The sequence below is a fragment of the Nematolebias whitei genome, chromosome 12 (genome assembly GCF_014905685.2).
Source record: "Nematolebias whitei isolate Nwh7 chromosome 12, NemWhi1, whole genome shotgun sequence".
NCBI lineage: Eukaryota > Metazoa > Chordata > Actinopteri > Cyprinodontiformes > Rivulidae > Nematolebias > Nematolebias whitei.
The window spans coordinates 13699495-13714176 of record NC_056509.1 but is presented as its reverse complement, the minus strand read 5'-3'; the positions used below and the strand labels follow the sequence as shown (position 1 = coordinate 13714176).

The window sequence follows — 14682 nt, the reverse complement described above, 5'->3', positions numbered from 1 at the left end:
AAAGTATTCACTGGATGTATGACTGCAAGTGATTACCGTTTGGTGCCAACTCAGTTCAAGATGCCAAAGCTCATTAATGTTAGCCAACACAAAAAAAAAGGCAATGGGTTAACCAGTTTAACATATTTTAAGCTAAAATTCAGTGTGGTAGTAGCTAAGTAGCCTCAGCACATAATCAAAGTATATATATTTACCATAAGATTGAACATAATGTTAAGGTTTGGTCAAAACAGCTTCAGCATACTACGAGATTATCCTATCCTAAAATTTGCGATGAAAGGGTGCGGGTGATGTGCATTTTGTCAAAGAAGGACAGGTCTGTTTATTTTATTTTACACAAAAGTGCTGATGAGATTTAGTCTCTACAGATTCATATTAGCTTTGTATAGATCTATTAGAGTGCTGTAAAGTATGCTGTGAATGGTTAAATGAGGACACAGATTGTGTTGTAAAGAGCTTTGAGTATATTGATCAGATAGAAAGGAGCTACATAAGTACTGTCCATGATTTCAGTTTCATTGCAACCAGTAAGAAATATGTATATTATGTACAACTGACTGTTAAATTTGCCAACCTGTTTTCTCCAGGGATCTGAAAGAAAGTGATGCTAATGGTTTTGTCCAGAGAGCCATCAGTGCTGCCAATGTTTACAATAACATTATAAAATACATAGATGACGCCAACATCACCTCCCTCACCACCTTCAACTTATCAAGGAGAGCTGAAGATGTACGGTATATCACATATGTCAAAATTCCTTTCCTGTTTTTGTTTTCTGACAGCTTCAATTTTAATGTCATCTTTTTTAGGCCGTTGCTGGGATTAACACTCAGCTTGGAAACCTGGTCACACAAAGCAACTTTCTTTTCAAGAACACTGTTTCCTTACATTCAGAACAACATGGTATTTATCTTTGAACAATATCATATGCTTATCATCTAGTGTGTATAATGTCCAATGTGCCTGTTTTATTCAATACGTTATACTGTCACAGAGACAGAAAGTGAGGTGGTGGATGCACTGACGTACATAGAGGAGACCCAAGAGACTATGGAGAAAAACAAGAAGAAACTTGAAGAAATAGCTGACAACATTGGGGAAATTCAAAGAGGTAAAATTGTACTTGGTTGTTTTAAACAAGGATACATCTTGTTCTTACATACTGTTTTACCCCACTGAGAGATCAGTAGCTGAATGTTATAGCTGGTAATGTGGTGTATGAAGAAAGTGTTAGCTGATAAGTGTTTAACAAAAAATCAAAGGTTTGCTTTAGTATTAATCCACTTATTTTCTCCCCTGAACAGACTGCAATCTGGAAGTGTGCATTTAATGTGATATTTGTAGATCCAGAAATATTGTATAAACACCATGTCCAACCCCTGGTGGCACGGTGGCGAAGATGGTAGAGCTGTTGCCTCTCAGCAAGAAGGTCGCCAGTTCAAATCCCAGCTCGGAACCTTTCTGGGTGGAGTTTGCATGTTCTCTCCATGCTGCGTGGGTTTTCTCTGGCTACTCCGGTTTCCTCCCACAGACCAAAAACATGCATGTTAGACTGATTGGTAACTCTAAATTGTGTCTAGAGTAAAGATAATGGATGGATGCGCTTGAAATGATTCTTATTCAGTAGTTGATTACCAAAATTTAACAATTAGTTTTTACTGTCCAATGATTTTACAACCAAGCCTATTTTAGCTGATTTAAAGATTTACTGTTTACTTATTTTTAGGTGTCAGCCAGTTGTGTCAACCATTTAGGATTTGAGGTTCTACAGTTAACTCTTACATAACAGCCACAGGAAATTGACATGTTTTGATGTGTGAAAACATGTTAAATTAACATAGATGTACAAAGTGCTGTCGTCTTGTATTCCTGAGGCTGCAGGATCAAGCCCAGGTTGAGTCCGAAAGAAAATGTAGTGTCAAATCTTTTATGTGCGTTTGCTCACTGTGGCCACCCCTGCAGAAAGGAGCAGCCAAAAGAAAAACATCAAGGTGCTGATAAGTTTTTATCTTCAATTAAAAATTACTATTGACATTTTTTCTGTGTTATCAATATTTTTATTCCCTGTTAACTTTTTTAACTTGCAAGGAAACAATAACCACTTGTTTATTTATGATTAGAATGATTAAAACATGAATAACAATAAAGGATAAATGTATAGTCTAGGGCAGCACGGTGGCGCAACTGGTAGAGCTGCTGCCTCTCAGCGAGCAGGTCCTTGGTTCAAACCCCAGTCCAGGGGCCTTCTGGGTGGAGTTTGCATGTTCTCTCCGTGCATGTGTGGGTTTTCTCCGGGTACTCCGGTTTCCTCCCACAGACCAAAAACATGCATGTTAGGCTGATTGGTAACTCTAAATTGTCCCTAGGTGTGAGTGGGAGTGAATGGTTGTTTGTCTCGTTTGTCTCTATGTGGCCCTGTGATGGACTTGCGACCTGTCCAGGGTGTACCCCGCCCCTCGCACAGTGATTGCTGGACATGGGCACCAGCGACCCCCGTGACCCAAAATGGAATAAGCGGGTAAAGATAATGGATGGATGGATGTACAGTCTAGATATTAGGTGAATGCAGAGTCAGCAGTTTCTACTGTTTCCTGGTTAGTTTCTTCCAGATGTATTTCTGCTATTAAACTACTGCATACTTTGTGATCTTTTAATCAATCATATCTCAAAACATTCGGCATCACACCACAGTGTCATGTGACCTTTGGTTTGTGTAACTTTTATAATTTACAAAATATCTAACTTTTTAATTTTAATTTTATTTTGCTGCTTTTATGTTTTAGCTTCTGTTGTCTCCAAATTTGAATGTTGACTACCGGTTTGCAATTCTAAGCCTCAAGTTAAAAGGGGGAAATGATGACGCAGAGAAGGAGATCAGAAGGTTGCCGGCTCAACTCCCCTGACCGACAACATCAAAATGTGGGTGGGAAACGTGAAACACCCACACCTGCCTCCACCCTCATTTGCCCCTCTCTGGGCCCTTGAGCAAGGCCATTAACCCCCACCATGTGCTCCCCCGGGCACCCTAGATAGCAGCTCTCTGCTCCACACAGAGGGCTGTGGTAGCTCGGTGGTCTGTGGTTGTGTCAGGAAGGACAACCGGAGTAAAAACAATCACCAAGTCTTCATGTGAGTTAGTTCACTGTGGCGACCCCTGAAGTAGGGAGCAGCTGAAAAAAATAAAAGCCTTTAGCTGGCATTTATCCAAACTGAGCTTTTAGCTACTCTTCTGCTCATTTGAGTTTTACTATTGTTTTGCTAATTTTAGTTACAGTTCTCCTTTCATCTGCTTTTCTACTGCTGTTATCATTTTGTTGCCACTTTTTGTCTTTTTGTTGCTATTTGCTGAAATAGCATGTGTTTTACTCCTCCTTGAATTGCCACCTTATCGTGGTGGAGTTTGTATGCCTGAATGATCCTAGGAGCTATGCTGTCGGGGTCAATAATTGCCCCTGGTAGGGTCTCCCAAGGCAGATTGGTCCTAGGTGACAGGCCAGACAAAGAGCGATTCAGAAGATTTTTATGGACAAAACAAAACAAAGAACTCGGTGTCCCTTGCCCAGACGTGGGTTACCGGGGCCCCACCCTGGAGCCAGGCCTGGGGGAGGGGCTCGTTGTTGAGCACCTGGTGACCTGGTCTCTGCCCATAGGGCTCGGTCGGGCTCAGCCCGAAGGAGCAGCATGGGTTTGCCTTCCTATGGACCCACCACCTGCAGGAAGGGCCATAAAAGTTGGGTGCATGATGTTATGGGCAGTGGTCGAAGGCGGGGACCTTGGCGCTCTGACCCTGGCTTACCAAAGCTAGCTCTTGGGACATGGAATGTAACCACTCTGGCAGGGAAGGAGCCTGAGCTTGTGCGCGAGGTTGAGAGGTACCGACTAGATATAGTTGGGCTCACTTCGATGCACAGCATGGGCTCTGGAACTGATCTCCTTGAGCGAGGTTGGACCTTATTCCACTCTGGAGTTGCCCATGGTGAGAGGCATTGAGCTGGTGTGAGTCTACTTGTAGCCCCCCGACTTGGTGCCTGTGTGTTGGAGTTTTCCCCGGTAGATGAGAAGGTGGCTTCCCTTCGCCTTCAGGTGGGGGGATGGGCTCTGACTGTTGTTTGTGCCTACGCGCCAAACTGCAGTTCAGGGTATCCGGCCTTCTTGGAGTCCTTGGCAGGGGTGCTGGAAGGTGCGCCAGCTGGGGACTCCTTTATTCTGCTGGGGGACATCATTGCCCAGACGGGTAATGACAGTTTGACCTGGAGGGGTGTGATTGGGAGGAACGGCCTCTCTGATCTGAACCCGAGCAGTGTTCTGTTGTTGGACTTCTGTGCTAGTCATAGTTTGTCCATCACAAACACCATGTTCGAACATAAGGGTGTCCATAAGTGCACTTGGCAACAGGATGCCCTAGGTCGTAAATCAATGACTGACTTCATAGTCGTGTCATCTGATTTGTGGCCGTTAGTTTTGGACACTCGGGTAAAGAGAGGAGCCGAGCTGTCAACTGATCACCACCTGGTAGTGAATTGGATCAGATGGCGGGGGAAGATGCCGGACAGACCCGGTAGACCCAAACGTGTAGTGAGGGTTTGCTGGGAACACCTGGCAGAAGAAGCCGTCAGAGAGATCTTCAACTCACACCTCCAGGAGAGCTTTAACCGCATCCCAGCTGAGGTGGGGGACATTGAGTCTGAGTGGGCCATGTTCCGCACCTCGCTTGTTGAGGTAGCTGCCTTGAGCTATGGCCGCAAGGTTGTCGGTGCTTCTCGCGGTGGTCATCCACGAACACGGTGGTGGACACCCCGGATTAGGGAGGCTGTCAAGCTGAAGGAGTCCTATCGGGCCTTGTTGACCAGTGGGACTCTGGAAGCAGCTGAGGAGTACCGGAGGGCCAAGTGGTGTGCAGCCTTAGCTGTTGCTAATATACAAAAGCTCTGATGTGGGAGGAGTTCGGTGAGACCTTGGATAGAGACTCTTGGTCGGCTCCAAGGAGATACTGGCAAACCATCAGGTGGCTAAGGAGGGGAAAGCAGCTCTTTACTAACACTGTGTTCAGTGAAGGTGGGGTGCTGTTGACTTCAACCAGTGATGTCATTGGGAGGTGAAAGGAATACTTCTCTGACCTTCTCAATCCCACCAGCATGTCTTCCATGGAGGAAGCTGAGTTGGGGGACTTCGGGGTTGATCCGTCCATAACCGTGGCTGAGGTCGCCAAGGTAGTTAAAAAGCTTTGAGGTGGCTGGGCTCCAGGAGTGGAAGAGATTCACCCTGATTTCCTTAAGGCTCTGGATGTTGTGGGACTGTCTTGGCTGACACACCTTTGCAACATCACATGGACATCGGGGGCAGTTCCACTGGACTGGCAGACTGGGGTGGTGGTTCCCCTCTTCAAAAAGGGGGACCAGAAGGTGTGCTCCAATTATAGGGGCATCACTCTCCTTAGCCTCCCTGGTAAGATCTATTCAGGGGTACTGGAGAAGCGAGTCTGATTGTTGGTCGAAACTCAGATCCAGGAGGAACAATGTGGGTTCCGTCCTGGCTGTGGAACACTGGATCAGCTCTTTACCCTCACTAGGGTCCTTGAGGGGTCATGGGAGTTTGCCCATCCAGTCTACATGTGTTTTGTGGACTTGGAGAAAGCATTCGACTGTGTTCCTCGGGGTACACTGTGGGGGGTGCTCCGTGAGTATGGGATTGGAGGCCCGTTGTTATGGGCTGTTCAGTCCCTATACAAGCGGTGCGAGAGTTTGGTTCGCATTGCCGGCAGTAAGTTGGACTCCTTCAGGGTGGGAGTTGGACTCCACCAGGGCTGCCCGTTGTCACAATTCTGTTCATAACTTTTATGGACAGAATTTCTCAGTGCAGCCAGCTGGCGGAGAGTTTCTGGTTCGGTGGCCTCAGGATTCCATCTCTGCTCTTTCCAGATAATGTGGTCCTGTTGGCGTCATTGTGCCGTGAACTTCAGCTCTCACTGGAGCGGTTCACAGCCGAGTGTGAGGCGGCTGGGATGAGAATCAGCACCTCCAAATCTGAGGCCATGGTCTTCAACCAGAAAAGGGTGGATTGCTCTCTTCAGGTCGAGGGTGAGGTTCTGCCCCAAGTGGAGGAGTTCAAGTATCTTGGAGTTTTGTTCACAAGTGAGGGAAGAATGGAGCGTGAGATTGACAGACAGATTGGTATTGATACAGCATCTGCAGTATTGCAGACTCTGTACCGGTCCGTTTTGGTGAAGAGAGAGCTGAGCTGTAAGGCAAAGCTCTCTGTTTACCGGTCAGTCTACGTTCCTACCCTCACCTATGGTCATGAGCTCTGGGTAGTGACCGTAAGAATGAAATCGCGGATACAGGCGTTTGAAATGAGTTTTCTGCGCAGGGTAGCTGGACTCTCCCTTAGAGATAGGGTGAGAAGTTCAGTTATTTGGGAGAGACTCAGAGTAGAACCGCTACTCCTCCACGTCGAGAGGAGCCAGTTGAGGTGGTTTGGGCATCTCTTAAAGATGCCCCCTGGGTGCCTCCCTTGAGAGGTGCTTCGGGCATGTCCAACTGGGACTTTGGCCTGGGAACATCTTGGAATCCTCCTAGAAGAGCTTGAAGAGGTGGCTGTGGAAAAAGATGTCTGGGCCTCCCCGCTCAAGCTGTTGCCCCAGCGACCTGACTTCGGAATAAGCGGAAGATAATGGATGGATGGATGTGTTTTACTCATTCTAGCCTCTGTTCCCCTTGATTTACTTTGACCAACTCAAGTTAGCGTCTTCAACAGATTTCAGTGGATACACAGCATTTAGCAGCACACACAACTTTTCTAGTTGAGGCTAGCATTTCTCAAATTATCTTGTAAAGGTTAATACAGCAGACAATGTTAGCTCTGTGTTTGTTTCTGTTTTTTTACAGACAAAACACAGCAGCGTCTAAATTTTACCTTGAGCGTGGCTGAAACAACTCTGAACCGCTCGGCAGAAGTCCTTCAGACGATCACTCCCATCAGCAGCAGGGTAGAGGAATGGGCCAGCAACATGAGAAACAATGAATACTCTACAGCTGCTTATGAGCAGGCTGTCACTTCTGCAGGAGAAGCAGGTAGAATATCACTTTCACACACGCACACTTTAAATCATGACCAGAGAAGCTGTTCATGTGAGAATGTTCAAATTTAAATCAGTTTGTACGGATGTTATTTTGAAAACGTACTCCCAGAAAATGTAAAATATACGTACAGTATATGCTCATGTGTGTCTGAAGCGGATTATTGTAAATTTACCATACTTGCCGCTATATACGGCGCATCAGTCCAAATATGTCTAATAAAGTGGAAAAAACATAAATCAGTCACTTTGTCGTATAAGTCGCATCTATTATGCGTCACCGCTGACAACCCAGAAATGTGGGCCAGTGTTGTGCCAAAAATCGATTGGCTGCCAAATGACGGCCGTGGGAGCATGCATGGGAAGACTTTAACAAGAATTTTACAAAATTAACACTTAAAAACAATTATTTGTTTGCTCAAAATTATAGTAAAGGTGTGTCTCAGTTTAACGTTTCCTTAATAAATGTACTTTGATGGTAAAATCAGCTGCATTGAGTAAGTAAGTAAAGTTTATTTAAAAAAGCACTTATCACAGACATAAAATCACAAAGCGCTATGCAATAAAAATCAACTCTAAAATATACAAAGAATAAAACAAGCAATGCATTTCTCCTGGGTGGCATAGTGAAATGCAGCTGCTTTTGATGTTTGCACCAAGAGTTCCGGAGCGAGACGAAGGTGGCCTTGTATAGCTAGTCAAGTGTCTCATTAATAGCCACTTCTACATATTAATGAGATGCTTGGCTTGCCATATTACTCGAGCACCCTCTAGCAGCTGAAAATGGAAGTGTTCAATATTTTCTATTCAGAATGAATGAAATCATCAGATCTCAGCCAAAAATTGGGTTATAAATATGGAGAAAAAAAACACAAGTTGTTTTGCTATATAAGTCGCAGGGCATGCTAATTTATGCAAAAAGGCGCGACTTATACAGCGAAAATTACGGTACTGAAAGTGAGTTGATGCTGGGACATTTTGTCAGTTTGGACATTTTGCAGCTTTTCTCTTTGTTGATTCAGACTTTTATTAACAGTGGGAATGTACAGTACTATAATGAAGGAAATCTCATAATTCTCACCTGCTGCCAAAGATGAAAGGCTGGTGTGTGTATTAGCAAAACATTTCATAAATCACTGAATATTTTTAATGAAACCTTCAGAAAGTAATTGTTGCATGTACGTACAGCTGATTAGCATTTGAGGTCAACCTGTTTCAAAATGGCTGCCAAAGCCAAATGACCTTTTCAAACATAAAAAGGCTGGAACTTTACAAATCATAATCTGATATTAGGTGTTGCAGCAGCTGTCATTCACAACACATACTTTGAGTTCTACACATCACTCAACACTGTGAGTCTATTATCAACATATCTTATGGATTTTAATGAAATTCCAAGAAATGTAATTACTGTATGTTGTCTGGAATTGAATAAGATAATTAACAACAAACACTCTAACACTGTTGTTGCTCTGGCTTTGTGTTGCAGTGGAGAACCTGAACGTGCTTGTGCCGGAACTGCTGGACAAGCTGAAGGTGGTTGAGGAAAAGAAACCCGTCAACAATGTGACCACCAACATCATGAGAGTCAGAGAGCTCATCTCCCAGGCCAGAAGTGTAGTCAGAAAAGTTAGTCCTCGTTCATGTTTCTTTGTTTTTGTTCATTACTGTTCAGTGAAAGTTGTGATATTCAAACACTGTAAATGAAAAACAAAGTGTAACATTTTACAAATTCTGGGATTATTTAATTACATTTAGTCTACACTCAATTTTAAGAATTGTTAAACATTATTTCATTGGTACCAAATACAGTTCTACAAACTCACAAAAATTGTTTTGATTTGTTTCACACACACATTTTAAAATAAAAATTCATCTAGGGTTTCACATTTGTAGAACATTCTTGTAATCTAAGTGACTGACTGGATGTGTTAGTATTCATAATACAATATAGATACACCAGAGTATCATCAACAAAACATCACATACTGTCTAATAACTTTACCTAATGGAAGCATATATAAAATAAAGAGTATATGTCCAAGCACTGAACCCTGAGGAACTCCATAGCTAAATTTGGTATATGATGAAGATGCATTATTGACATTTACAAATTGGAATCTATCAGCTAGACATGATTTAAACCAATTTAGAGCTGTTCCTTTAATTCCAACATACTATTCAAGTCTCTGTAATTGAATATTATGATCATCTGTATCAAATGCAGCTCTGAGGTCTAACAGGCCAGTGTAGACACCTGTCCATTATCAGAGGCCTTGAGAATTCAATTCAGTTTATTTATATAGCGCCAAATCACAACAAAGTCGTCTCAGGGCACTTTACAGGAACAAAATACAATATCATTAGTGACTTTCACCAGTGCATATTCAGTGCTGTGGTGAGCTCTAAATCCTGACCAAAATTTCTCAAGCAGAATAGTTCTATCCTGATATTCACACGATTGGTTTGCAACTATTTTTTCAATATTTTTGTTGTTGTTGTAAGGGTTGAACAGTATGGGTCTTTAATTGGCAGGAGCTCCTGAATCAAGATCAGGTTTCCTAAGTAAATGTTTAATTACAGCAAACAAAGCACTGTGGTTTGTAACCATTCATTAAAGACAAATCAAAGAGATTCAAAATGCTGATAATAATTAAAGGACACACCTCTTTAAATAGTCTGGATGGGACAGGATTCAGCAGACATGTTGATAAAACTGTTCTTGTTGACAATTCAGAGTTCATCAGGACTGAAATAGTCCAAACACAAATCATGTTCTAGTGACGTTTCTAAAGCTGTTTCATTTGATAGATAATCAAGTAATGTTTTCATTGAAGCCATAATGTTGCTGTTCTCTGTAACATCACATCCAGAAAATGAAGGAAAAAAAACTCCTCCACCTGTGCGCATTTTCTGACGAGGCAGGAGACTCAGAGAGTTGGAGGTAACCAGGAAATCCTGGAGTGGAGTTTTAGTGGCTTGAGTATTCTCCTATTAATCAAGTGGAATGGATTTGTTCATGAAGAAAGAGAAACTGAGCCGCCTGAACTAATGTTTTATAGTAAAAGTGTGTGTGTGTGTGTGGGGGGGGGGGGGGGGGGCGTGTTTCAAAAGGACGGTTTTGAAGGGGGGGGGGGGGACTTGTCCCCTTCACATATAATGGTTGCAACACCTATGGGTATTTTACATGCTACAACCAGGTCAAGGCTACGATGAAAGGAATGAGGAGGTCTGTGGATATTTTGGGTAAAACTAATTAACACTATTAAATTATTAAAGGCTAAATTTAAGCTATCATTTTCAACATCTGCATACGTATATGAATATTGAAACCCCGACCATTATAACTTTATCAGTGTTCAATAAATGATCAGATAAAAATAATCTCTGAAAACAGAAATAAAAATGGAGAAAAGGGCCTGATTGAAGATAAAAACAACAAATAAAAGTTTTTTTCTTCAGATTTCTATTTTGAATTAGAAATACTGAGAGACAACAAGGACTTGAAAGAGTTATATAACTAGCTTAGCATTAATCAATGTCAATAATACTGATTAAAAAATAGAAGCTACTCCTCGTCCTTCACCGAGGGGTGAAGAGGGGGCCGAGATTGTGGTGAGGTAGGCAGCTGACCTGGGACTAGAAAGCCACGGTTCGACTCCCAGCCATGCCCACATATCGTGGTGTTTCTGAGCAATACACCCAATCCCTAACTGCTGCCGGGTGCTTACATAGCTGCCCACTGCTCCGCCTGGGTGTATCTCAGGTGTGATGGGTTAAATGTAAAGAACTAATTTAATCATTGTATGTTCCCATACAATGACAATCTAAGACTTCCCTTCCCCCACCTGTTGTTCCAAGAATATGAAAATTGAGATAAATAATAATAACAGTGCATCCTAAACTCACTGATAAACCCAAAAAGTGTGGAAAAATTAAACGTTCCTCAAACACAAAAGTATCCATCCATCCATTTTTTTTTCTGCTTATCTGGGGTCGAGTCGCAGGGGTAGCAGCCTAAGTAGGGAGGCCTAGACTTCCCTCTCCCCAGCCACTTGAGCCAGCTCCTCTGGGGGAAACCTGAGGCGTTCCCAGGCCAGTCGAGAAACATAGTCCCTCCAGCGTGTCCTGTGTTTTCCTCTGGGTCTTCTTCCGGTGGGACGTGTCCGAAACACCTCACCAGGGAGGTGTCCAGGAGGCATCCTAAACAGATGCCCGAGCCACCTCAACTGGCTCCTCTCGACGTGGAGAAGCAGCGGCTCTACTCTGAGTCCTTCCCGGATGATCAAGCTACTCACCCTATCTCTAAGGGAGAGCGCAGACACCCTGTGGAGAAAACTCATTTCGGCTGCTTGTATCAGAGATCTCGTTCTTTTGGTCACAACCCTAAGCTCATGACCTTAGATGAGGGTAGGAACGTAGATCGATCTGTAAATTGAGAGCTTCGCCTTTTGACTCGGCTCTCTCTTCACCATAACAGACCTGTACAGCACCCGCTTCACTGCAGATGCTGCACCTATCTGCCTATCGATCTCTCTCATTCGTGAACAAGACCCCAAGATACTTGAACTCCTTCACTTGGGGCAGGACCTCCTCCCTGACCCGGAGAGGGCACTCTACCCTTTTCCGGCTCAAGACCATGGCCTCGGATTTGGAGGAACTGATCTTCATCCTGGCTGTGTCGCATTCGGCTGCAAACCACTCCAGTGAAATCTGTAGATCACGATCTGATGAAGCCAACAGGACCACATCATCTGCAAAAAGCAGAGACGCAATCCTAAGGCCACCAAAACGGATCCCCTCAACACCTTGGCTGCACCTAGAAATTCTGTCCATTAAAGTTATGAACAGAATCGGTGACAAAGTGCAACCTTGGCGGAGTCCAACTCTCACCGGGAACAAGCCTGACTTACTGCCGGCAAGGCGGACCTGGCTCTGACACCAGTCATACAGGGACCTAACAGCCCATCTCAAAGGACCTGGTACCCCATACTCCCAGAGTACCCCCCCAGGGTTCCCAGAGGGACGCGGTCGAACGCCTTCTCCAAGTCCACAAAGCACAGGTATACCAGTTGGGCAAGCTCCAACGCACTCTCTAGGACCCTGCTGAGAGTGTAGAGCTGGTCCAGTGTTCCACAACCAGGACAAAAATCGCACTGCTCCTCATGAATCCAAGGTTCGACTATCCGATGGACCCTCCTCTCCAGAACCCCCGAATAGACCTTACCAGGGAGGCTTAACAGCGTGATCCCCCTGTAGTTGGAACACACTCTACAGTCCCCCTTTTTGAATAGGGGGACCACCACCCTGGTCTGCCAATCCAGGGCAACTTCCCCCGATGTCCACACAATATTGCAGAGTTGCGTAAGCCAACACAACCATACAACATCCAGAGCCTTAAGGAACTCCGGGCGAATGTCATCCACCCCTGGGGCCCTGCCACCGAGGACCTTTTTAACCACCTCGGTGACCTCAACACCAGAGATTGGAGGGCCTGACCCAGAGTCCCCAGGCTCTGCTTCCTCAGTGGAAGACGTGCCGGTGCGATTGAGGAGGTCTTCAAAGTATTCTGCCCACTGACCCATGACATCCCGAGTTGAGGTCAGCAGCACACCACCCCCACTATAAACAGTGTTGGTGGTGTCCCGCTTTCCCCTTCCTGAGATGCCAGGTAGTGGACCAGAATCTTCTCGAAGCCGTGCGCGTCATTCTCCATGGCCTTTCCGAACTCCTCCCATGCCCGAGTTTTTGCCTCAGCGACCACCCTAGCTGCATGTCACTTGGACTGCCGGTACCCATCAGCTGCTTCCGGGGTCCCACAGGCCAAAAAGGTCTGATAGGCCTGACAGCATCCCTCACCGACAGTGTCCACCACCAGGTTTGAGGGTTGCCGCCGCAACAGGCACCGACAACCTTGCAGCCGCAGATCTGGTAAGCCGCCTCGACAATAGAGGCACGGAACGTGGCCCACTCGGGCTCAATGTCCCCCACCTCTCCTGGAACATGTTCAAAGTTCTCCCGGAGGAGGGAGTTAAAGCTCCGTCTCTCAGGAGACTCTGCCAGACATTCCCAGCAAACCCTCACAATACGTTTGGGTCTGCCAGGTCTGACTATCATCCTCCCCCACCATCTGAGCCAACTCACCACCAGGTAGTGATCAGTGGACAGCTCTGCCCCTCTCTTTACCCGAGTGTCCAAGACATGTGGCCGTAGATCAGATGAGACGACGACAAAGTCAATCATCGAACTGCGGTCTAGGGTGTCCTAGTGTCAATAGCACATATGGACACCCTGCTTGAACATGGTGTTCATTATGGACAATCCATGACAAGCACAGAAGTCCAACAACAGAACACCCCACGAGTTCAGATCAGGGGGGCCGTTCCTCCCAACCACACCCCTCCATGTCTCACTGTCATTGCCCACGTGAGCATTGAAGTCCCCCAGCAGAACAAGGGAGTCCCCAGGAGGTGCACTTTCCAGTACCCCCTCCAAGGACTCCAAAAAAGGTGGATAATCTGAACTGCCATTTGGTGCATAAGCACAAACGACAGTCAGAACCCTCCCCCCACACGTATGTGGAGGGAGGCTACCCTCTCATTCACTGGGGTGAACCCCAACACACAGGCACCAAGATGGGGGGCAATAAGTATGCCCACTCCTGCTCGGTGCCTCCCACCAGGGGCAACTCCAGAGTGGAAGAGTGCCCAACCCCTCTCAAGGAAACTGGTTCCAGAGCCAGAGCCATGCGTAGAGGTGAGTCCGTCTATTTCTAGCCAGAACCTGTCAACCTCACACACCAGCTCAGGCTCCTTCCCCACCAATGAGGTGACATTCCACATCTCAATAGCCAGCTTCTGTAGCTGAGGATCAGACCATCAGGGTCCTCGGCCACCACCCATCCCACATTGCACCCGACCCCTTTGGCCCCTCCCACAGGTGGTGACCCCATGGGAAGGGGGACCCACGTCTCCTCTTTGGGCTGTGCACTGTGTGTACTACTACATTTTTACTGAACTACAAAAGTAGTTCAGTAAAAATGCAGTAGTAAAACAACTGTCAGCGTGTGTAAATGTCAGATAAAGCCAGAAAATTAAGACTTCTTGAGCAAACAAATTACTCCATCTACTAGCAGGGAAACAGGAAGTGGCACCATAGATCTTACCACAGATATTGGCATGTCAGCCTCCAAAGTTGTAACAACTGCATTATTTCATGTATAAGTTTTGGAAGCTGTTATAACCAGAAGCTTTAATACAGTCTTTCTTGTTTCTTCTGCTTTAGGTCCAGGTGTCTATGAAGTTTAATGGTCAGTCTTCAGTGGAGGTGCATCCACACTACAACCTGGAAGAACTGAAGACAGTGACATCTATCAGTCTGTTTGTCAGGGTGGACCCAGACAAGGACCCCATAGAAGACAGGTTCATCCTATACTTGGGAGACAAAAATGTGAGTTATTTGGGCAGACTAAATGTTCATGTTTTGTTTCAGGGCCATTAGTGATCTTAACATAAATGTTAAATGGGGGCTTAGCTTTAGCATTACACTTACTCCAGACTCTAACCCATCCGGCTGCTTGAAGTCTGATGTGTGTGTAAATGGGTGTG

General features: G+C 45.3%; 1 protein-coding gene across 1 annotated transcript in view; it reads left to right on the top strand.

Moving 5' to 3' along the window:
* Nucleotides 1–14682, top strand: part of lama4 (laminin, alpha 4) — a 258674-nt gene that overhangs the window by 93141 nt on the left and 150851 nt on the right. The window contains exons 16-21 of the mRNA XM_037685717.1: nucleotides 588–729; nucleotides 810–903; nucleotides 995–1111; nucleotides 6885–7070; nucleotides 8565–8704; nucleotides 14360–14524. Coding sequence (XP_037541645.1) covers nucleotides 588–729; nucleotides 810–903; nucleotides 995–1111; nucleotides 6885–7070; nucleotides 8565–8704; nucleotides 14360–14524 — 844 coding nt within the window. The remainder of the gene's footprint in view (nucleotides 1–587; nucleotides 730–809; nucleotides 904–994; nucleotides 1112–6884; nucleotides 7071–8564; nucleotides 8705–14359; nucleotides 14525–14682) is intronic.